We start from the raw sequence: 24,305 nt of genomic DNA, 5'->3' as shown, positions 1-24,305 counted from the left end.
CTTTCTCTGCCCTTTTCCCACTCTCTCTCCTTTTTTCTCTCAAAATAAACATAAAAAAAAAAAAAACAAAGAAAAAGAAAACCAAAGCTAGAGGCATCACAATTCTAGACTTCAAGCTGTATTACAAAGCTGTAATCATTAAGGCAGTATGGTACTGGCATAAAAACAGACACATAGATCAATGAAACAGAATAGAGAACCCAGAAATGGACCCACATATGTATGGTCAACTAATCTCAGACAAAGCAGGAAAGAATATCCAATGGAATAAAAGGCTCTTTAGCAAGTAGTGTTGGGAAAACTGGACAGCAACATGCAGAACAATGAAACTGGACCACTTACACCATACACAAAAATAAATTCAAAATGGATGAATGACCTACATGTAAGAAAGGAGACCATCAAAATCCTAGGGTAGAAAACATGTAGCAACCTCTTTGACCTCAGCCACAGCAACTTCATATTAGTCATATCTCTGGAGGCAAGGGAAACAAAAGCAAAAATGAACTAATGGGACCTCTTCAAGATAAAAAGCTTCTGCACAGTGAAGGAAACAGTCAACAAAACTAAAAGGCAACCGATGGAATGGGAAAGATATTTGCAAATGACATATCAAATACAGGGTTAGTATCCAAAATCTGTAGAGAACTTATCAAATACAACACCCCCCAAAAAACAAATAATCCAGTGAAGAAATGGACAGAAGACATGAATAGATATATTTATTTATTTATTTATTTATTTATTTATTTATTTTCTGTTTTATTTATTTCTGAGAGAGAGAGAGAGAGAAAGAGTCAGAGAGAGAGGGAGACACAGAATCCGAAGCAGGCTCCAGGCTCTGAGCTGGCAGTCAGCACAGAGCCTGATGCGGGGCTCAAACCTACAAACAGTGAGATGATGACCTGAGCTGAAGTCGGACGCTTAACCAACTGAGCCATCCAGGTGCCCCATGAATAGATATTTTTCCAAAAAGATATCCAGATGGCTAACAGGCATATGAAAAGATGCTCAACATCACTCATCAATAGGGAAATAAAAATCAAAACCACCATGAGATACTACATCACACCTGTCAGAATGGCTAAAATTAAAAACTCAGGCAACAACAGATGTTGGTGAGGATGCAGAGAAAGGGGATCTGCTGGGAATGCAAACTGGTGCAGCCACTCTGCAAAAACAGTATGGAGGCTCAAAAAGTTAAAAATAGAACCACCCTATGACCCAGCAATTGCACTACTAAGTATTTATCTGAAGGATAAAAATTGCTGATTCAAAGGTGCACATGCATCCCAATGTTTATGGCAGTGCTGTCAACAATAGCCAAATTATGGAAAGACCCCAAATGTCCATTGATTGATGAATGGATGAAAATGATGTGGTACATATACAATGGAATATCACATGGCAACCAAAAAGAACAAAATCTTGCTTTTTGCAATAATGTGGATAAAGCTAGAGTGTATTATGCTAAGTGAAATAAGTCAGAAAGACGAAGATCATATGATTTCACTTACATGTAGAATTTAAGAAACATAACAGGTGAACATAGGAGAAGGGAAGGAAAAATAAAACAAGATAAAAGCAAAGAGGGAGCCAAACCATAAGAGAAGGAAAAATAAAACAAGATAAAAACAGAGAGGGAGGCAAGCCATAAGAAACTCTTAAATACAAAGAGCAGTCTGAGGGTTGATGGAGGGAAGGTGGGGGGCAAGGGTTAAATGGGTGATGGGCATTAAGGAGGACAGTTGTTGGTGTTACATGTAAGTGATAAATCATTAAGTTCTACTCCTGAAACCAATACTACACTATATGTTAACTGATTTAAATCTAAGAAAATTTTTTTTCTCTCTCCTTGGCACTGGCTCTTTCTCTCTCTCTCTCAAATAAAAAAAAAAAAAAAAAAGAAAAATGTAAAACAAAGCCATAATAACAGGGCTCCTGGGTGGCTCAGTTGTTTAAGCCTCCGACTTTGGCTCAGGTCATGATCACACAGCTCATGAGTTCAAGCCCTGCGTTGGGCTGTGTGCTGACAGCTCAGGGCCTAGAGCCTGCTTCAGATTCTGTGTCTCCATGCTCCCTGCCCCTCCCCAACTCATGCTCTGTCTCTTTCTTTCTGGAAAATACATAAACATTAAAAACAATTTTTTAAACCATGAGATACTACTTCACATCGACTATCATGCTGCAGTATCACTATCACATTCACATTGGCTATAATCAAAAAAGACAGAGACAAACGTTAGGAAGGTGTGGAGAAATCAGAACCCTCATGCATTGCTGGAAGAGATGTAAAGCAATGCCGCTGCTGTGGAAAATAGTTTGGCGGTTCCTCAAAAAGGTAAACAGAGTTGCCATTCGACCCAGCAATTGTACTTCTAAGTATCTACCTGAGAGAACTGAAAACCTGTGCCGACAAAATATTTGTACATGAATGTCCACAGCTGCATTATCCACAAGGGCTGAAAGATACAAACAACCCAAATACCCATCATCAACTGATGAATGGATGAACAAAATGTTGTGCGTTCACAGGATGGAATAATATTCATAAAAAGGAATGAAGTACTGATACAGGCTGCCATGTGGATGAGTTTTGAAAACACTATGCTAGCTGAAAGAAGCCAGAAACACAAAAGGCATCATATTGTATTATTCCGTTTATAAAAAATGGCCAGAATAGGCAACTCTATAGATTGATATTGGCCAGGGGCTGGGAGAAATGGTGAATGGAAATGACTCCAGTGGGTTCAGGGTTTCTTTTCGAAAATGTGATGAAAATGTTCTGGAACTGGATAGTAGGGATGGTTGTACAACCTTGTGAATCCACTAAAACCCATTGCATTTTGTACTTTAAACAGGTAAATCTTATGATATGTGAATTATATATTATTGAAAAATGATTATTTATTTATTTTTCTAAGTTTACTTTTATTTATTTTGAGAGAGAGCAAGTGGAGGAGGGGCAGAGGAGAGGGAGACAGAATCCCAAATAGGCTTCATACTGTCAGTGCAGAGCTTGATGCGGAGCTTGAACTCACAAACTGTAAGCATGACCTGAGCTGAAGTCACAAGTCAGACACTTAACTGCCTGAGCCACACAGGTGTCCCTATTTATTTATTTTTGAGAGGCAGAGAGAGAGGGAGGGAGAGAGAAGTCCAACAAGGGTGCATGCTGTCAGTGTAGAGCCCAATGCAGTACTCAGTCCCACTAACCATGAGATCATGACCTGAGTGGAAATCAATAGTTGGTCTCTCAACCCACTGAGCCACCCAGGTGCCCTGTGAATTATATCTTATAAAGCTGTTATTTAAAAAAACAAAAAAAAGTTTCTGCACATATAAAATTTAAAGGAATTTTCAAAATGTAAATACAGTGGCCATAATATTATTTTGTCCACTAGGTGAAAATACTTTAGGAAATCTCCAGGCCAATATTTGTTTGTTTATCTTTTGCTTCCCTGGCCTTTCTCCTTCCCTGTATTATATGTTTGATCTGATGATGGTTCCTTCCCATTTTACTTCTGTCTAGAGCCACACCCAGAAGGTGCTTTCTCGGCAAACAGAAGGCTCTCCTCTTACCTGCTTCCATGCATTTGGAGGAGGGCAGAGGTCAGGGCATTGCCGACCTGTAAGGTCTGGTTGCTCACCTCCCTCTGCAGGCCTCAGCAAGTGTCCTGCCTCTCCTTTTTGCAAAGATTACATCACATGGTCTCAACCCTCAAAGAACTTTTTTTTTTTTAAGTTTATTTATTTATTTTGAGAGAGAGAGAGAGAAAGAGAGAGAGAGAGAGAGAGAGAGAGAGAGAATCCCAGGCAGGCTCCACACTGCCAGCACAGAGCCCAACCTATGCTTCAAACCCACAAACCATGAGACTATGAGCTGAAGTCACATGCTTAACTGTCTGAACCACCCAGGTGCCCCTCAAAGAACTTTTTTTTTTTATTAGAATTTCTTTCTTTTACAAAGAACTTTTAACAGAGGTATATAAAATGTGGATGATAATGTGTGTTTGAGGATGTATAAGTGAAGGCAGGGTGGATGGGAGACAGGTTTCAATGCACATCATTTTGTACTCTTCGAGTTTTAATGTGTGTTATGGATGGAATCGTGTCCCCCACCCCAAATTCATTATGTTGGAGTCACCAGCCCTAGTACACCTCAGAATGTGATTGTATTTGGAAGAGGACTTTTAAAGAGGTAATTAAAGTTAAATGATGCCATATGGCTGGGCCCAAATCCAATATGATTGGCATCCTTATCAGAAGAGGAAGAGACACCAGGGATGTGTGAAGAAAGGCCATGTGAGGACATGGTGGGAAGGTGGCCATCTGCAAATCAGTGAGACACTTCATCAGAAACCAACCTCCTCAGCACCTTGACCTTGGACTTCTAGCCTCCTGAACGATGAGGAAAAAAATATCTGCTGTTTAAGATACTAGTCTGTGTTTTTTTGTTTTGGAAACCTTAGCCAAGTAATATACTACATGAGTACTTTTTTTTTGTTTTTGTTTTTCCAGTAGGTATGATTATGGCAATACAAAACAACTTACAACTAATTTAAAAACACAATGCTATAGGGGCGCCTGGGTGGCTTAGTCGGTTAAGCGTCCGACTTTCGCTTAGGTCATGATCTCGCGGTTCGTGGGTTCGAGCCCCGCGTCGGGCTCTGTGCTGACTGCCAGCTTAGAGCCTGGAGCCTGTTTCAGTCTGTCACTCCCTCTCTCTCTGACCCTCCCCTGCTCATGTTGTCTCTCTCTCTCTCTCCTAGAAATAAATAAAACATAAAAAAAAAATTAAAAACAAAACAAACAAAAAAAAACCCACAATGCTATAGATTGAATGTTTTTGTCCCTCTCACCCCCAAAATTCATGTGTTAAAACCTAATCCCCAGTGTGATATTGTATTAGGTGGTGGGGCCTTTGGGAGGTGATTAGGTCATGAGCTTCATGAATAGGATGGGAGCCGGTATAAAAGAGGCCCAGGAAAACTCCCTTGCCCCTTCTGCCATGTGAGGACCCAGTGAAAGATTGCTGTCTGTGAACAGCACCTTGATCATGGACTTCCCAGCCTACAGGACTACATGAAATAAATCTGTTGTTTATAAACCATTCAGCTTGCGGCATTTTTGCTACTGCAGCCTAAATGGACTAAGATACACAAAAAGATCATGAATGAATGCAGTGAGGTAATACACTGTTAATTGTCAAATGAACAGGATGGAGAGAGTAGGAGTCTCCTTAGTCCTGCTCTCAAGCTGTTCAGCTTCCCACAGGCCTTCCCCAGCTAAACTTCCTAGTCTGTGCTCACTGTGTGCCCTCCTTTTTTCCCTTGTTCTACCTTTGAAGTCCTGACTCCAGCTGACACCTACTTGGGAAAGAAGCCTTTCCCATTAACCCAGAGCATGATCTTGTTTTCTTCCAGACTCTAAGGGAAATCTTCCGCTTCTAAGCTTCGTTGTTAAGATTTGGTCTTGTTCCTATCTATTTTGTAATGTCTGTGAGGATTGGGCGCATATATGAGACTGGAAGACTCTCCCTGAAAACATTTTGCTTGGTCAACTAAGTTTAACAGGTACTTCCCAACCAGAACAGGAAAGGGGATAAAACCCAGTTGCTTTTACATTACTTTGGTTAAAAAATGTGTCAGTTTCTGTAACGATGTGTTTGAAAGGCTAGTTCTAAGAATAGGAGTTTTAATTTTTTAAGTTTATCTTTTTTTTTGAGAGAGAGAAAGAGAGAGGGAGGGATGGGATGGGCAGAGAAAAAGGTAGACAGAGAATCCCAAGCAGGCTCCCCACTGTCAATGCAGAGCCTGATGTGTGGCTTGAACTCACAACTGAAACATCATGACCTAAGCTGAAATCAAGAATTGTACACTGAACTGAATGAGCCACCCAGGAGCCCCAGAATAGGAGTTTTAAATGTTTATATAGATTTCATATTTGTCTTTGCTAAAATACAGTTTTCATAAAGGTGACATCATACTCTCATGCAAATATACAATGAAAATGTCAAAGATTTATGCAACTCCTTAATTAATGAAGGAACAATTAAGAAGTTGTGACTAATGAGATACTACAAGCATTTGTGAAACTTAGGTATATATACATCATCAATTGAATACATTGCTGGTTTATATACAGAACTGGATAATGTCCAACATGGCCATAAGCTCTAACCTTTGAGGTTATCTGTTCCATGGGACGGAAATTAATTTTCATTAAACTAGACAAAAAATCTACAAGTTAACCTTTGTCCCTATGGACTTGTAAAACAAATGCTGACGTGAAGGAACACCTGGTAATCTCTTTTGCTCATTTCCAAGCAACTAAAACAATGCTCAGTTCCTTAGAGTGGGGGTTTATGAGCATACCAAACTGAGAAATGGGAGTTAGGGCTACCAGAGGCCCAAACCTTTTCTTGTAAGTATTAGGTGATGGGCAGGAATCAGTGAATTTTGGTTACTTATAATTCCCCAGGAATGTCCCCAGGAACCAAAATAGATATTTTAAGGTTGGCTATTTGTTTTCTTATGGGTAAAGAGAGGAAATCATAGGCCTCAGCCATCTGAAGATGAAATTAATCATTTTCATCTTTCAATGTGAGTTTTCTAAACTCATTATACTCATTTTTCAAATTCCTGATCACTATTTAAAATGAAAAACAAAAGGATACCTATCAAAGCACATATTTTTACAAGATACACCTTTATGAGACCTGAAACCATGAAAATCTTAGAAGAAAGCACAGGCAGTAATTTCTCTGACATCAGCCATAGCAACATTTTTCTAAATCTAACTCCTGAGGCAAAGAAAATAAAAGGAAAAATAAACTATAAGGATTACGTCAAAATAAAATGCTTTTGCACAGTGAAGGAAGTGCTTGTCAACAAAAGACAACCTACTGAATGGGGGAAGATATTTGCAAATGAAATATTCAATAAAGGGTCAGTATCCAAAATATATAAAGAACCTCTACAACTTAACACCTCTCCCCCCAAAATCTAATTAAAAAATGAACAGAAGACATGAACCAACATTTCTCCTAAGAAGGCATATAGATGACCGACATGTGAAAAGATGCTCAACATCACTTATCATCAGAGAAATGCAAATCAAAACCACAATATCACTTCACATCTGTCATAATGGCTAAAATCAACAACATAAGAAACAACAGGTGTGGGCAAAGATACAGAATAAATAGGAACCCTCATGCACTGTTGGTGGGAATGCAAACTGGTACAGCCACTGTGGAAAGCATAACGGAGGTTCCTCAAAAGATTGAAAATAGAACTACCCTTGGGGCGCCTGGGTGGCTTAGTCGGTTAAGCGTCCGACTTTCGCTTGGGTCATGATCTCGCGGTTCGTGGGTTCGAGCCCCGCGTTGGGCTCTGTGCTGACTGCCGGCTCAGAGCCTGGAGCCTGTTTCAGAGTCTGTGTCTCCCTCTCACTCTGACCCTCCCCTGCTCACGCTGTCTCTCTCTCTCCTAGAAAAAAAAAAAAAATTAAAAAAAAAAAAAAGAATTACCCTATGATCCTGTAATTGCCCTACTGGGTATTTACCCAAAGAATACAAAAACACTAATTTGAAACGATACATGCACCCTTATGTTTATTGCAACATTATTTATAATAGCCAAATTATGGCAAAAGCCCAAATATCTATCAATAGATGAATGAATAAAGAAGATGTGGTATGTATGTATGTATGTGTATGTACATGTATAATATGTAGTGGAATATTACTCAGCCATAAAAAAGAACGAAATCTTGCCATTCACAACAACATGACGGAGCTAGAAAGTATAATGCTCAGGGAAACACAAACACTGTATTATTTCACTCATGTGGAATTTAAGAAACAAAACAAATGAACAAAGAAAAAAGAGACAAACCAAGAAACAGAGTCCTTTTTTATTTTTTTAAATTTACATCTAAGTTAGTTAGCATATAGTACAATAATGATTTCAGAAGTAGAATCCAGTGATTCATTCCCTACATTTAACACCCAGTGCTCATTCCAACAAGTGTCCTTCTTAATGCTCCTTGCCCACTTAACTCATCCCCCTACCCACAACCTCTCCAGTAACCCTCAGTGTGTTCTCTGTATTTAAGAGTCTCTTAAGTTTTGTCTCCCTGTTTTTATATTCTTTTTGCTTCCCTACCCTACACACACTCTAGTGTGTGTGTGTGTGTGTGTGTGTGTGTACCACACCTTCTTTATCAATTCATCCATCGGTGGACATTTGGGCTCTTTCTGTACTTTGGCTATTGTTGATAGCGCTGCTATAAACATTGAGGTGCACGTGCCCCTTCAAAACAACACAACTATATCCTTTGGATAATTACCTAGTAGTACAATTGCTGGGTCATAGGGTAGCTCTGATGATGAGTGATGTTGAGCATTTTTCATGTGTCGGTTAGCCATCTGGATGTCTTCTTTGGAAAAGTGTCTATTCATGTCTTTTGCCCATTTCTTCACTGGATTATTTGTTTTTTGGGTGTTGCATTTGGTATGTTCTTTATAGATTTTGGATACTAATCCTTTATCTGATACGTCATTTGCAAATATCTTCTCCTACTCTGTTGGTTGCCTTTTAGTTTTACTGATTGTTTCCTATGCTGTGCAGAAGTTTTTTATCTTGATGAGGTCCTAATAGTTCATTTTTACTTTTGTTTTCCTTGTCTCCAGAGTTATGTTGAGTAAGAAGTTGCTCAAGGTCAAAGAGATTTTTGCCTGCTTTCTCCTCTAGGGTTTCGATGGCTTCCTGACTTATGTATAGGTCTTTCATCCATTTTGAGTTTATTTTTGTGCATGGTATAAGAAAGTGATCCAGCTTCATTGTTCTGCATGTTGCTGTACAGGTTTCCCAACACCAATTGCTAAAGAGACTGTTTTTAAAAAAAATTTTTATTAAAAAATTTTTTTTCTTAATGTTTTTTATTTATTTCTGAGAGAGAGAGAGGCAGCGTGAGTGGGGGGCAGGGCGGCCAGAGAGAGAGGGAGATACAGAATCTGAAGCAGCCTCCAGACTCTAAGCTAGCTGTCAGCACAGAGCCCGACGTGGGGCCCAAACAATGAACCGTAAGATCATGATCTGAGCTGAGGTCAGGCGCTTAACCGACTGAGCCACCCAGTCGCCCCTAAAGAGACTGTCTTTATTCCACTGGATATTCATTCCTGCTTTGTCAAATATTATTTGGCCATACGTTTGTGGGTTCATTTCTGGGTTTTCTATTCTGTTTCATTGACCTATGTGTCTGTTTTTGTGCCAGTACCATACTGTCTTGATGATTAAAGCTTTGAAATGTTTCTTGAAGTCTGGAATTGTGATGCCTCCAGGTTTGGTTTTCTTTCCCAGGATTGCTTTGGCTATTTGGGGTCTTTTATGGTTCCATACAAATTTTAGGATTGTTTATTCTAACTCTATGAAGAATGCTGGTGTTATTTGAACAGATGCTTAACTATAGAGAAAAAACTGATGGTTGTGAGAAGGGAGGTGTGGAAAGTGGGAGGCCGAAACAGGTAATAGGGATTAAAAGGTATACTTATCATGATGAGCATTGAGTAATGTATAGAATTGTTGAATCACTAAAGTGTGCACCTGAAACTAATATAACACTGTATGTTAACTCTACTGAATTAAAATGGAAACATAATAAAATTTTTAAAAAGCGTATCTTTCTTTAAACTTATAACAGCCTCCTGTTCATACTCCTCCTCAACCCTCATGTCCACTCCCTACAACCTCTTTCAACTTTTTTTGGTCTTTCTTCTGCTATTTGTGTACCTATTTCTAAACCATATGCTTATACTACTAATTCTCGATTTTCAACATAAGATATCAAGTAATTTCCTATTACAAATGACGAGAATTTCATTTTTCAACCCTTCCTTTTCCCCAATACACAGCCCATTCTCCCACCATAATTAAAACCAACATTCACTGGTTATGTTATTTTGATTAAATTAATGGTGTTCAGGGGCACCTGGGTGGCTCAGCCAGTTAAGCGTCTAACTTCGGCTCAGGTCGTGATCTCTCAATTCATGGGCTTGAGCCCCACGTCGGGCTCTGTGCTGACAGCTCAGAGCCTGGAGCCTGCTTCAGACTCTGTGTCTCCCTCTCTCTCTGCCCCTCCCCCATTTGCATTTTGTCTCTCTCTCTCTCTAAAATAAACATTAAAAGAAATTAATACTGTTCATAGCCAAGTTCTATTTCTAATGATTACATTTCTCTCCTTGTACTTCTTCATCCTCTTTCCATTAGACATTTCCTCAATTAAAAAATTTACTTATTTTTCCACATATTCAACACAAATTCACTCTCAAACCCTCTGCCAGAGCTCTCAAGCTCCTCACAACCTAGTTCTCAAGCAGATAACTCCTCAAGTACCAAACTCTCCACTGCCCTTGGGTTGCTTGCACCACATTGGACTGTTGTGTGGGGCCTCACGTTGACCGTTGGAGTGTGAAGTCCTTTTGACTCTCCTGTGTTGAGTCTTCTACTTCCTGGCTCCCATTTCTTCCCCTTTTCTTGATTTCCTCCCTCTTTTCACATTCTTCAGTATTTCTTGAGAAAGTGTTTTTGTCAAGTAAAGTTTTTTGAAGTATCTGAAAATGTCTTCATTTGATTAACAAATTGTACTTGATTAATAGTTGCACTGGGTATATAATTCCTAGTTTAAAACCATTCTTCCTTAAATATTTGAAGGGTTTATTCCACTATCTTCTACTTTCCAGTGTTATTGTGGAGAAGAGTGATATTGTTCTGATTTCCAATCTTTTGTTTGTGATTTTTTTCCTTTTCTTTGGAAGATTTTAGGATTTTATTTCCTGGGTGCTCTGAAATAGCATGAGGATGTGGCTTGGGATAGGTCCTTTTTTGTTGGGCTATCTCTTTTGAACTGGGTCCTTAAGTCGTATCCTTCATTCGAAAGTGAGTCCTTGTTAATGTCAATATATGTGAGGGGCGCCTGGGTGGCTTAGTCGGTTAAGCGTCAGACTTTCGCTTAGGTCATGATCTCGTGGTTCGTGGGTTCGAGCCCCGCGTCGGGCTCTGTGCTGACTGCCAGCTCAGAGCCTGGAGCCTGTTTCAGTCTGTGACTCCCTCTCTCTCTGACCCTCCCCTGCTCACGCTGTCTCTCTCTCTCTCTCTTAGAAATAAAAAAAAAAAAATGTCAATATATGTGAAGAAGTGAAAAAGGGAGGTTCACAATATATTCTACTGAGTAACAATTAGAAAGCATACCAGGATAAGAGTACTTCACCCTTATTGGTGGCTGAATTTGCAAAAACAAACAAACAAAAACCATTTTAGGTTAAATCCTGGATCCTCAGAAAGAATAGTGTAACTTCTGCCTTGGGAAGATTCTAATTTACAAAGATCCTTTTAATGCATCAAAATCTTCTTTCTATTTAGGAAGCTTGTTATTGAAAGAGAATTCAGATTCTGTATCAGCTATCGGTCAGCAATCTTTCACCTCTAATTAGAAAGTATTTCAAAGTTTGTCCTTTGATTTAATATTATCATGATGTAAAATAAAGGATCATCTGTTTTGTGGGGGCAATTAATACAGGTTCTCTACTGAGTAAAGAAATGAAACAAACTGGTTGTAAAATAGGGAAAAGAATTTGGAACAGGACATGGCTCATTTGTACCTTTCCTAATCATGTAATTTTCCTTGGCACATGTACAGACTCATAAGTATTGCCATTTGATATGATTTCTCAGATTATAATTCTTTTTCGAGATGCAAAAAGAGCTAAGAAAAAAAATACAAGATTCATTTTTCCTCCCTAGCTCTCCTGTCTCTTTTGGCCTCATTCTTGTGCATTGTTTCTCCAGGGAGAAGAGACTGATCTGTTTGAGCCTGCACAGTCCCTGGGAAGGGGATTTCTAAAGAGCTGAGCACTAACTGTATTTTGTTGGACTCTTTCCAAACATGCTAATGTTCTTTATGTAAGTACAGACATGGGAAAAAAAAATGCAAGCAGAGGTTAGATGAACTGCCCTAGATTACAGAAGGATTGGTGCACTGTCCTCACAAACGGGAATGCCTTGGACTCTCCTGCTGCACAAATCCCTGAAGAGGGTGCTTATAATAACTGTATTCTAAGCCACAGAGTCATAGCTTGCCACAACTCCTGGAACACAGATGACAGTTGCGGTACTGGCAGGAATTTATTTTAAAATGCTTTAGCACGGGTTATAAAGTGACATATATGTACGTACAAGTCGGTTTTAATCCATGGTCTGGAGCTAGCATCAGACATTCTAGTTCTAAATGTGAATACACACTCTAGGGGTAGTTGGGGAGCATATAATCAAATGTCCACACTTCAGCTGTCTTTCTTTCCAATCAGCAAACAAAGATTTGTTAATCAGCTCAAAGGGTTAGAAAAGTGATTTTAGGGAGGCAAACCATAAGAGACTCTTAAATACAGAGAACAAACTGAAGGTTGATGGGAGGAGTGGCAGAGAGGGTAAAATGGGAGACAGGCACTGAAGAAGGCACTTGTTGGGATGAGCACTGGGTTTTGTACATAAGTGACAAATCATGGAAATCTACTCCTGAAGCCAAGAGCACACTTTATACACTGTATGTTAGCTAACTTGACATGAGTCATATTAAAAAAAGGAAGAAAGAAAGAAAAGTGACTTTATTGGTGAAATTTGTTTTGTTTGATTTCTTTTTTAAAAAATGTTTTTATGTATTAAGAGGGAGAGAGAGAGAGAAAGAGTAAGTGGAGGAGGGGTAGAGAGAGAGGGGGACAGAGGATCCAAAGCTGTCAGCACAGAGCCTGATGTGAGACTGAAAAATATGAGACTCACAAACTCACAAATGGTGAGATCATGACCTGAGCTGAAGTCGGACGCTTAACCAACTGAGCCACCCAGATGCCACACCATTTGTTTTGTTTGAGAAGGTGAATTGACTAAAATGTAGTGAGCCCTTCACCTCTCATGCCCCAGAATGGTATGTAAGGCTTAAATGAAACATTCCTATGTCCAATTTCCAACACAAGGATTCTGATTGCCTGATGTCAGCCACAAAATTACTTCTGGGATATGACTGTGATTTGCTCTTGAGTTAACATTTAATGCCAGGTGTGGTCAGAGCTCTAAGACTTCAGGAGTTTATAAAATAAGGTGTAGGACTATATGGCTTTCTTTCTTTTTATTTTTTAACTTAAATCCAAGTTAGTTAACATATAGTGTAATGATAATTTCAGGAACAGAATTCAGTGATTCATCACTTACATATAACACCCAGTGCTCATCCCAACAAGTATCCTCCATATTGCCCCTCATCCCTGGGCTTTATTTCTAGTAAATGTTTAATACATGTCTGAATATGCCTCACAGTTTGGTCTGTGACTTGCTTCCATTTTAAGAAATTACCTTTCTTTTCTTTTTTAAGTTTATTTATTTTGAGAGAGAGAGAGAGAGAGAGAGAGAGAAACAGAGTCAACGAGTAGGGGAGGGGCAGAGAGAGAGGGAGAGAGTGAATCTCAAGTAGGCTCCCTGCACTCAGCACAGAGCCTGACACAGGGCTCAATCTCATGAACCATGAGATCGTGACCTGAGCTGAAATCAAGAGTTGGATGCTTAACCAACTGAGCCAGAATTTTGAATCCAAGTCTGCCTCCTTGAAGCCTGTGTAATTTGGGTGATGATTCTAATCTTCACTGAATGTAATGTTAAGGAAAAAAAATTTGATGTCATTCTGCTTCTGTGAACAACACTGAAATCAACTCAGAGTGTGCATTAATGAAAAAAAGCATTGGTTTGGGATTCAGAAACGTGTAGTGACAAATCCTGGTTCTGCTACCTATCAGATGTGTGATAATGGCAAGTAACTAAATTTTTTGTGGGCCTCAATGTTCTTATCTGTAAAATGGGACTGATTCTATTTTTCTTTTAGTTTTATTGTGAGAAATAAGTGAAATACCACAAACACAGTACTTAGGACATAAAAGGGCTGTTTTGCAGTGTTCCTTTCCTTTGGGGGGAATATTCCCTTGGGAAGATCTGAAATCACATCTATGACTTACTCCTCTTTGCGTCCCTGGAATTTTGCATAGTGCTAGCTGGTTGAACCAAATCAATGGATGTTCTTTGACTTAACTAATCTACAACTTGTTCTGGGACTGGTTTTAGGCAGGGTTTTGAGCCCATTGGAAGGAAGGTACTGTAGCAAGGATGTGTGAGTACAAAGAGAATATTTTCCCTGTATATTCCATCCAAACAGACTGTCATTAATAGACAGACCAAGAAACTATGCCCTAGGTCACAGGACTGCCTTCACAGCATTTACGTTATAAGAGGAAACCCAAAGTCATGACAAGGAGAAGTCACAGGCTGAAAATGTGAGCCAAAAGTCAAGTCAACTAGCAGAATTTGTAAGTGGGGTTCAAAAGAAAATCAATAATGTCAAAAACACATATTGCTTCCAGGACTAAAGAAATTAAATCAAAGAGAAACGGAAAATTATTACATTTAGTAACTAACTGGCAACTAATGGATGCTTATAGAAAACACAAATGACAATCTACTAGGAATTAAAGAACATCAACTGTGAACAGAAACCAAAAAGTTCTCTTAGGATTTCTGTCTGGCATCAGGTGTGAGCTGGAGAATATTTAGCTTTCCTTTCCCGTTAAAAAAATTGTTTTTTAACATTTCTTTTATTGTTGAGAGACAAATCAAGAGCAGGGGAGGGACCGAGAGAGGGGGAGACACACAATTTGAAGCAGGTTCAGGTTCTGAGCTGTCAGCACAGAGCCCGACACAAACCACGGCATCATGACCAGAGCCAAAGTTGGACCCACTGAGCCACCTACCTGCCCCTTGTTTCTCACTCCAAACTCCTTTTCATTATTCCACAATTGCACGTGTGAATAAAAGCTTATGGGAAGGACCTGATGGCAGGGAGGGGCTGCAACTGATAAGGTGCACGGATGTGGACAGGACATAAAAGTCAGGGCACTGAGTACAGGATCAGGATCCTGGATCACTTACCATCCTCAAGTGTAGGAAACACTCACAAGGAAAGAATCATACGTACAGTTTTCCATTTTCCCTAATGTAAAGACTTTTGGTGTTACTAAACCCGTGGCCACTGAGGCCAATCACTTAACAGTCGGTCTCTAATCCTAACTGTAAACCTAATCCTGACCCTAACCTAACCCTGTCCAAACCCTAACCTAATCCTAACCCTAACCACAAGCAAGTAGCGTTGCTCAAGTTTTGAACTGAAGGTGTACTTTCAGCTCTGAACGGCCACCATCCCAGGGCCTGTGTCTGTGCCTGTGTCCCCATGTTCTTTCTCAGACTGCGGTCAGAGTAAGAGCAGATGGCCACTGGGGTTCAAGTGCTCTCAGAGGAGAGACTTGTCCTAGAGACCAGGTCTATTTCTCCAGATGTGCTTTGCCAAAGGTTTTGGACTAAGCAGTATCTTTTGGGGGGGTGGGCAATGGGGTATAGTTAGTGGGGGTATTTGTATTCTCTGTAAGGGAGCAAAAGTATTTTTGAAGGTTAACTTCTCTCTCCATTCCCTATCTTTCTACTACAGTGAAATAATTTCAGCATCCTGCTAGGCATGGCCCCCTTCTTCTTACCACTGAAGTATAATTTTCAAAAAGTTAAAAGCACAACTCTCATTGCAGCCATGAAATGAACATGAAGTAACAGTCTTATTCAATTCAGTAATTAATGAGGGAACCAGTAAGATGTTAAGACTAGTTTAAAGGAGAATCTGAAGAACAGATAAATAGCTAGAGATTTAGATATTAGTCAGAAATGTTGAAGTGATTTTGCTAATAGATGCAAAATGGATTAATATCCAGTGGGGGTATCTCTATGGACCAGAGTTTATTTGCATTGCTTTGGACACCATCTTCTACAAGTTACCTTTCAAAGTGTACAATTCTGGGTTTTTCAGGATGTTCACAATGTTGTGCAAGCATCACTGTCAAACATTGTGAAAACATGCTTGTCACTCCAAAGGAAACTCTGTGTCCATTAAACATTTACCTTCCATTTCTCCCACTCTTCTCTCTCCCTCAACCCATGACAACCACTAACCTGTTTTCTGTCTCTATAGATTTGCCTATTCTGGACATTTCATACACATTGAATCATATAATATACGGCTCTTTGTGTCTAGATTCTTCCATTTGCCATAGTGGCTTTAATCAAGCTTCATTGTAGCATGTGCCAATACTCCATTCCTTTTTATGGCTGAATAATATTTCACTGTATGGATATACTGCATTTTGTTTGCCCATTCATCAGATGATGGACATTTGGGTGTTTCCACTTTTTAACTATTATGAATGATGCTGCTCCTGAATATTCATGTAAAGTTTTTTTGTGTGAATACAGATTTTAAGTTCCTAGGTATTCTAGGAACAGAATTGCTGGGTCATGTAGTAACTTTATGTTGAACTTTCTGAGAACATTTCAAACTCTTTTCCAAAGCAACTACACCATTTAAATTCTCATCAGAAAGGTCTGGAAGTTCTAATTTCACCAACTCTTGTTATTGTCTATTTTTTGTCTTCTAATTGCAGCCATCCTAGGGAGTGCAGTGTGGTATCTCATTGTTGTTTTTTTTTGTTTGTTTTTAATTTTAGAGAGAGAAAGAGAGAGCCTAAGTGGGGGAGAGGGGCAGAGAGAGAGAGAGAGAGAGAGAGAGAGAGAGAGAGAATCTCAAGCAGGCTCCATGTTTAGTGCAGAGCCTCACACAGGGATCAATCCCACAGCCCTGGGATCATGACCTGAGCAGAAATCAAGAGTCAGAAGCTCAACTAACTGAGTCACCCAGGTGACCCTCATTGTAGTTTTGATGTGCATTTCCCTGATGGCTAATGGTGTTGAGTAATTTTTCATGTGCTTATTGTCTATTTGCATATCTTCAGAGAAATATCTGGCTATTTTCTTTTTTCTTTAAAATTTTTTATTTACTTTTTAGAGAGGGATAGAGACAGATTGAGCAGAGGAAGGTCAGAGAGAGAGAGAGAGAATCTGAAGACAGGCTCCAGGCTCTGAGGTAGCTGTCAGCACAGAGCCCGATGTGGGGCTCGAACCCATGAACTGTGAGATCATGACCTGAGCTGAAGTCAGACGCTCAATCGACTGAGCCACCCAGGCGCCCCCTGGCTATTTTCTTTTAATTAATCCTCTACTTCACTAATGCTCTAATTTTGTGTAGCATACTTTTATACCCATCTATGAATTCTTTTTAAGTTGTTTTAAAATTTTGAGAGAGAGAGAGAGAGGCAAAGAGAGAGAGGGATAGAGAGAGAATCCCAAGGAGGCTCTGCCCTGCCACTGCAGAGGGTGATGTGGGGCTTGATCTTAGGAACCCTGAGATCATGACCTGAGCTGAAAGCAAGAATCAGGCACTTAACTGAATGAGCCCCAAGGCATCCCCATCTATGGAGTTCTTAATTTCAAATACTGTGTTTTTTCAGTTCTAAGATTTCCATGATATCTTTTAAAAGTGTATAATTTTTTCTAGTTCTTTGCTAAAATTCTCCATATTTTCATCTTAATTTATCATTTAGATATAACCCTATTCTGCCTCTGACAACTCCAATATCTGGTTATTTTGTGAATTTCTTACTAATTTTGATTTTTTTCTTTTGATTTTTAGTCATGTGGTCTCGTTTTCTATTACGTCTGGTAATGTATTGATGCTGAATATGGTGTATGAAAGATCAAAGAAAATAACTGAGGCTCTGGATAGTGTTACCATCTATTGGGAAGATACACTTTCACTCCTGGAAGGTAATTATGGTTGGGGGAGATCTTATTTTAATTAGGCATTGAGATGCTTGTAGGCTGGGCAGGTCTAATCTTTGGGAAGTCTTGTCTTCTTCTGGTTTCTCTCTACACTGGGAGTGTAACATTTTGAGGATCCTAACTACAATTTTGTCTCTCCGAGCCTGTAAACTTTTAGAAGATATGCGTGGCTTCTTGGTCTCTGAGCTACAACTTGGGAATCAACACATACTTTGAAGGGAAGAACTTGATTATGTCAGTTTCACCGCTCCCAGATACATATCCCCTCAAGTTCTTGTTGCATTAGCAGTTCTTTCCTGACTTGAAACAGATTTGTTTTTATACTTTGTCCAGCTTTTATGATTGTTTTCAGCAGGAAGATTGGTCTTTAACTGCCATTAGTAGAAAAAGAAATTCCCTACATCTCTTAATGTCTGGATGAAGATGTATGACATGGTTGTGGAATGGTGGCCAAGTAGGTTGCATATAATATATCCACTCAAACATTCCTATCTCCTGAATCTTCAGACTCTTTTCTTAGTTTATAATATGCCAGGGAAATTGTGGCATCTCAACCTCATTGACTATAGGCCATTGTTAAATCCAGGCTTCAATAAACTAGGGAATCAAACCTTTGAGCCACTCACAAGTGCTGAATAGAATACATTTCATCAAGAGTCTTGAGAATCCAACTTTATATTTTATCTTTCTTGGTTTAACACTTTATTTTTTTAAGTTTATTTAGAGAGAGACAGCATGGGAGCAGGGGAAGGACAGAGAGAGAGGGAGAGAAAGAGAATCCCAAGCAGGCTCCACACTGTCAGTGTAGAGCCCAATGCGGGGTTTGAACTCATGAGCCATGAGATCATGACCTGAGCCTCCCAGGGGCCCATTGGTTTAACACTTTATATACCATGCCCATACATAACTGTCAGCTTTCTCTCAATACATATTAGCAAGGTATTCTAACTCCCTTGGTGTATAAATTTTTTTCCACCCCTGCCCTAGTAGACTGGGCATTCATCTTCCTGAGCTATTCTGGGTGTTTACTCTTAATATAGGGCTCAGAGCTGGTGAGGTGCCATGTGGGCAGGCTTTGAGGGGAATAGGTACTTACATGGAATGCAAAGGTCTCAAATGAAGTCTTGACAGCTCTTCATGTCAGTGAATGATAATTTTCTCATATAGGGAAATGCAGCTTCTGTTGGCAAGGGAGGGTTGGTATTTGGGAACCCAGCTTTTTAAAGCATTATTAATAATATATTAGTATTGTTTGTTCAGTAACTCTAGAATCTGCGATGATTTCTATTTTTTTTTTTTTTGGCATTTATGAAGCTCTATTTTGAATCCTCCCTCTTTTTCTTTCTGTTGATCAATTTTTCCAGAGCCTGTATTAATTTTTCAATATCTAACTTTTGGATTTACCTACTTTCTCTGCTACACATTTGTTTTGATACATTTTTGATAGTTTTTGGGATAATTTTGTCAATTTCTGTTATAATTCTGTAATTCTCTGTCTTCTATTTCTTTCAAGTTTCTGCATCCAACTTTCTTTTTTAAAAATTGAGATACAATTGGGGAGCCTGGCTGGCTCAGTCAGTGGAGCATGCAACTGTTGATCTTGGGTTATGAGTCTGAGCCTCACATTGGGTGTAGAGATTACTTAAAAATAAAATCTTTCTCCTAGCTTCTGGTAGTTTCTTGGATTATGGCAGCATAACTCCAGAATTCACAAGGTGTTCTTCCTGTGTGTGTGTCTATGTTCAACTTTCCCTCTTAAAAGGACACCAGTCACACTGCTTTGGAGCAGTAATGACCTTACTATAACTTAACTAACTATATCTGCTATGACTCTATTTCCAAATAAAGTCACATTCTGAGGTACTGGGGATTAGGACTTCAACACATGAATTTGGGGGGACCCAATTCAAACCATAATACCAAAAAGAGGTGAGGAGTACCCAGAGAAGAGCTAGAGTAGGAAGCTGTCACCACTATGTGACATATTCTCCACTGGATCCCCCTCCAACCTTCTTGGATCCCCTCTCCAACCTTCTTCACTTTGCTCTGTGCCCAGGAGGCTGACTTCTGTAGGCTGCATCTCCTATGCCCTAAACGACGATGTCATACATGCTGATCCATTTACCAGATACGACTCTCTACTTGACCTGGTGGCAAACACACGTGCATTTCCCAAGCCCCAGTCAAACAACAGCTGTTCTGTGGGGCTTTCTCAATCCCCTCCCTGAGGAACCCACCCCTCATTCTGTGCATCCCCACTGTCCCCACCATGACTCCCACTAGCCTTTGTAACTATTTGCTTACCTGTGAGTTCATCAGGGCAGGGCCTGTCTCTCATTCTTCTCTGCAATTCCAGGGCCTGGCAGCATGTCTGAGAGGGGGAGGTTCCAGTGAATATTTCTGGAAGGAGTATTTTCTTGCTGTCCCTGGATGCTCTGTATGCTCCACTGCACCCATATCCCTCTGATTATAGCTGACTTTCTTCCTCAGTTTTACTCAGAGGGTATTTGTTGGTGACTTGTCTTCTCAACCACAGAGGTCCCTGCCCTCTGGGCAGTCATTTCTGTTTGTCCTTCCCACAGGTCTCTTTTCTTCACATGGCTTCGAACCTGCCCAGTTAGGTTCGAGTTTCTGAGCTGGTCCCTTCTGATCCTCTGCAGATTTCTTGGCTTGCAGTGAGAGATATCACTCAGTTCCCACATGTTCTGTGGGGGGGATTTACTTCTACTTTTCAGTTCTGTCCTAATTAACAGTCACATTTCGTCAGGGACTCCTCTGTCAACACCCGAGGGTCATTTTGATGGGAGTTTCCCTTTAGTTCTCTTTCCGGAGGGGTGTTGGATTTAACTGACTCTCTGAGGACATTGCTTAGAAGGACCACGAGCCTGTTCAAGGCCAGCTACCATTGTGTCTATTTCTACAACGGCTTTGAGGAAATAACTCATTTTAAAAGCCCTACCTCTACATTCCCTACAGCTTTTCTTTAGTATCACCTACTCCGTGTTTCCCAGCCTTTCGATTTTCTTAGAACAAACGCGACTGTGTTGATTGCGGTGGGTGTAGGGGACCTGCAGGGAAGCCCTAAGATCGCTGTCTTCTGCACTCACAAGGAAGTCCAGATTGAGTTTGGTCTGATGCCTTGTCTGGGGTCCTACAATATCACAGCTGCCTCTTCAGGCAGGATCCCTTGTGAGAGCACGGAAAACGTGGGCCAAGCATTTTTCAAAATTTGGAAAGTAATTGCTTTTCATTTTTAATGCTATTTTTTGTTACCTGTAAAAATGTTCCCTGCGTTAAATGCTATATTATTCCAAACACACCTGGGTTCTCTGGGTGCATTCTGCTCCCCTAAAGACAAATAAATGCCCTCCGTTGGGCAACCTGCAGCTGTGAGAACAAGATGTCCTTTTCCCTCGCTCCTCCTCCTCTCAGAATGAGGGGCGGGGAGTCAAGTCCTGCGCTCCCAAGCCACCTCCCAGGAGGGGCGGAGGAAGAAGAGTCGAGGCGGTCCCCGCAAGCGCAGCGGAGAGAGGAGTGGGGAACCTGGCAGCTGGGATGGGACTTCCTCCCTCCGCTCCGGAACTGTGCGCTGGAGAGGCCGGGACTCGGAAACCCAGCCGGCGTCGCGGGAGCGGGAGGGGTGGGGGTGGGGGCGGTCCGTGGGCGGGACCGGGGCGGGGCAACGGGCGGAGCCTGGACGGGGGCGGGGCCTTCGCGGCTGCGCGGGCTGCGAGCCTGGAGCTGCGCCGGCCGCGCTCCCGGGACTCTCAGAGCGCAGGACGCCGGCTGGCTGCGGTCCCCGCCGCCGCCGCTTCCTCCCGAGCGGGCTCGGCCCGGCGCGGCAGGCGGCCGGGGCGATGTGAGCCGGGGCCCGCGGGCGCGGCCGGACCGCTGCGATGTGGCTCAAGCCCGAGGAGGTGCTGCTGAAGAACGCCCTGAAGCTCTGGGTGACTCAGAAGAGCAGCTGCTACTTCATCCTGCAGCGGCGCCGCGGGCACGGCGAGGGGGGCGGACGCCTCACGGGTAAGGGGCGCGCCGGGGCGGGCGGGCGCAGCCGGCCGGGCCCCGGACCTCGCTCCCCGCCGGGCCCGCGGCTCCCAGCCCGCAGAGCATCGCAGGCGGCGATTTCGTGGGAGACGCCGGGCCGGGACGGCCCTGCCTCGGGCTTGTTTTTCTTTCTTCTGCATTTCCCTTGCAAGCCCCCGTCGAGGTTGTGGCAAAAGGGACTTGGGGGCTCGTGCGTCTTTGCGGCCGAGGCAGGTGCCTTCGCTGCCTGGCCCAGTGACCGCCTGGAGGCCAGACGGCTCAGGAATCGAAGGAGAAGCGCCGGCTGGAGCTCGAGCCGAGGGAGCGGGGGCCGCCCCGGGAGGAGCGCAGGCCGCTGTGCGGGGCCAGGTGACAGCGGGGTGCGCCCCGGCCGGCCCCGACTCGGCCATCTGGACGCGCCCGAGGCTCCAGGTGGTGTCTCAGCTGGGGACACACGGCCGGCCCACCGCCACGGACCCTGGCAATTCCCGACTGTCGGGCGTGTAGGCAGGGCGGGCCGGGGACCGTTTGCGCGCCCGGAGGAGAAACCGAGGCAGTGCGAATCGCAAGCTTATGTTCTTAGTAGCAAAATTGAGCAGGTCAGTTACCCCCTCCCCCGCTTGTTTCTTCCAAGCAGTGATGGGAGGAAAAAAATTCAGGCTTGTAAAATTGATGAGAAAACAAAGCGTTTTTTCTGAAAGTTACTATCCAAGGCTGTGTGAAGATCAAGCATTTGGAAAAATTGAGGCCAGCTTGCATAGCTGGGCCACCTGTTTAAACGGGTCAGTGGAAGAACAGTTTATTAGCTTTTTTCATGTGTGTCTAGGGAATCTATATGGAATTTACGAATTTTGGAATGTGAAGTAAAGGAGACCTTAGATCTGTTTCCCATCACATCCCTCGTTATACTGAGAATGAAACTAAGGCTGGAGAGAGAGATCAGGGGACTGAGCTGGGGTTCCTGGCCTCACTGTTGGTGACTCCACTGTCTGCTTATTCTGGGGGAGTTTCTCCTGGAGTGAAGTTTAGCGGGGGAATGTGATCAACAGGCCCTGAAACAGAACCAAATGCAAAGGGAATTATCCTTCCTGTACTTTCGACCCGGAAGGTGAGAAAGCTGGTAGTAGGGTTCCTTAAGAGGGTGGACTTCACTGAGTCTCGGGGAGTGGGTATGAGTTGGTGGCATTCTGGATGGAAGAGTGATGGGGTAGTTGAGGAATATGGATGAAAGGGGTAGTGGGGTGACCTACGGTGGTGGTGAGTAGTGGGGACAGGCTGGACAGCAGGTGGGCCTGCTCTGGGAGCTGTTTTAACTCCCTCTGAGGGAGGGAGTTAGTATAGGAGGCAGGAGGCCATGGAGGCCTTGGCGGGGCCCCTGAGTAGCACATCAGAGACAAAGAGGCCAGAGGGGGGATTTGTCCCACCAGTCCTTTGAGGGCAAGTGTATCTTAATTTTTGGTGTGTTAGCCCAGTACCTGGCCTGTAAATGGTCTCCTTTAGTAGAGGGTGAGGACAGGGTTTGAGGGTTTGTGAAATGGGAAACATATGTATCATCTGCTGGGAAAGTGTTTTCATCGCTTAGTTCACTGCATGCGGACTGTGTGGGGTACTCCTGAGGCTGCTTTGGGAAAGACGTCGGGTTATTCGCCATCCAGCAAGGGAGACAGGTCCAGACAAGCTGGGCAGAGCCTCAGCTATGATGCTGATGGAGAGTCAGGAGATTTCCCGAGAGCCTGGCTTTGTTGTTCAGCATCTGTGTCTGTGATGAACTCAAAATGATGCAGTCCACCTCCTTCTTGCAATCCAAAATCAAGCAGGTCTTTTTAATTTTTTTTTTAAATTTTAGAGATAGAGTGCCAGCTGGGGAGAGGAGCAGAGAGAGAGAGAGAGAGAGAGAGAGAGAGAGAAGGGAATCTCAAGCAGGATCCACACTCAGCAAGTAGCCCGATGCTGGGCTCAGTCTCATCCTGGGATCATGACCCGAACCAAAATCAAGACTCAGATGCTCAGCTGACTGAGGCACCCAGGTGCACCAAGAAGATCTCTTTTATCATACCTATGGCTTTGGCCTTACTTGGTGATACTTTGGTTTGGGCTTACAATGAATATGCATAATATTCTCAAAGGCAATAATGATCAACCAAAAAAAAAAATACCCCATGAAAAGACAGATGACACTTTATTTCTTGGGGACTCTGAACCTTCTGTTGATTGTGAAAGCTTGACATTTCCTAGGCTGCTTTACCTTCAGCCATGTAGCTGGATAGCAACTAAGGTAGCTGTGCTTGTTTGAGCAACCCAGAGTTACCACATCCACCAGTGGGCTGGTCCTAACCCAACCACTTATTGAATGTTATAAAATCAAGACTGTGACACAGAGGGCAGCTTAATGTTGGTGGTGGTTTTCAGAATGTGTAGAATTTTGATTTGGCAGACTTTGAACAATTTATTTTAAGGTTTAAA

At 42.1% G+C, this 24,305-nt stretch overlaps 1 protein-coding gene across 4 annotated transcripts in view; it reads left to right on the top strand.

Annotated features, from left to right (window-relative positions):
• The first annotated feature begins 21,564 nt into the window (after positions 1 to 21,564).
• TBC1D8 (TBC1 domain family member 8) overlaps positions 21,565 to 24,305 on the top strand; it is a 122,749-nt gene continuing 120,008 nt past the window's right edge. For all 4 annotated transcript variants that reach the window (XM_039253122.1, XM_039253123.1, XM_039253121.1 and 1 more), the window contains exon 1: positions 21,565 to 21,839. In XM_039253122.1, coding sequence (XP_039109053.1) covers positions 21,713 to 21,839 — 127 coding nt within the window. In that variant the 5' untranslated portion in view covers positions 21,565 to 21,712. The remainder of the gene's footprint in view (positions 21,840 to 24,305) is intronic.

The sequence above is a fragment of the Hyaena hyaena genome, unplaced genomic scaffold (assembly GCF_003009895.1).
Source record: "Hyaena hyaena isolate Hyena2069 unplaced genomic scaffold, ASM300989v1 scaffold_438, whole genome shotgun sequence".
NCBI classification, from domain to species: Eukaryota; Metazoa; Chordata; class Mammalia; order Carnivora; family Hyaenidae; genus Hyaena; species Hyaena hyaena.
Note: the sequence above shows the minus strand (reverse complement) of the source record. Positions and strands in the feature narration are given on the sequence as shown.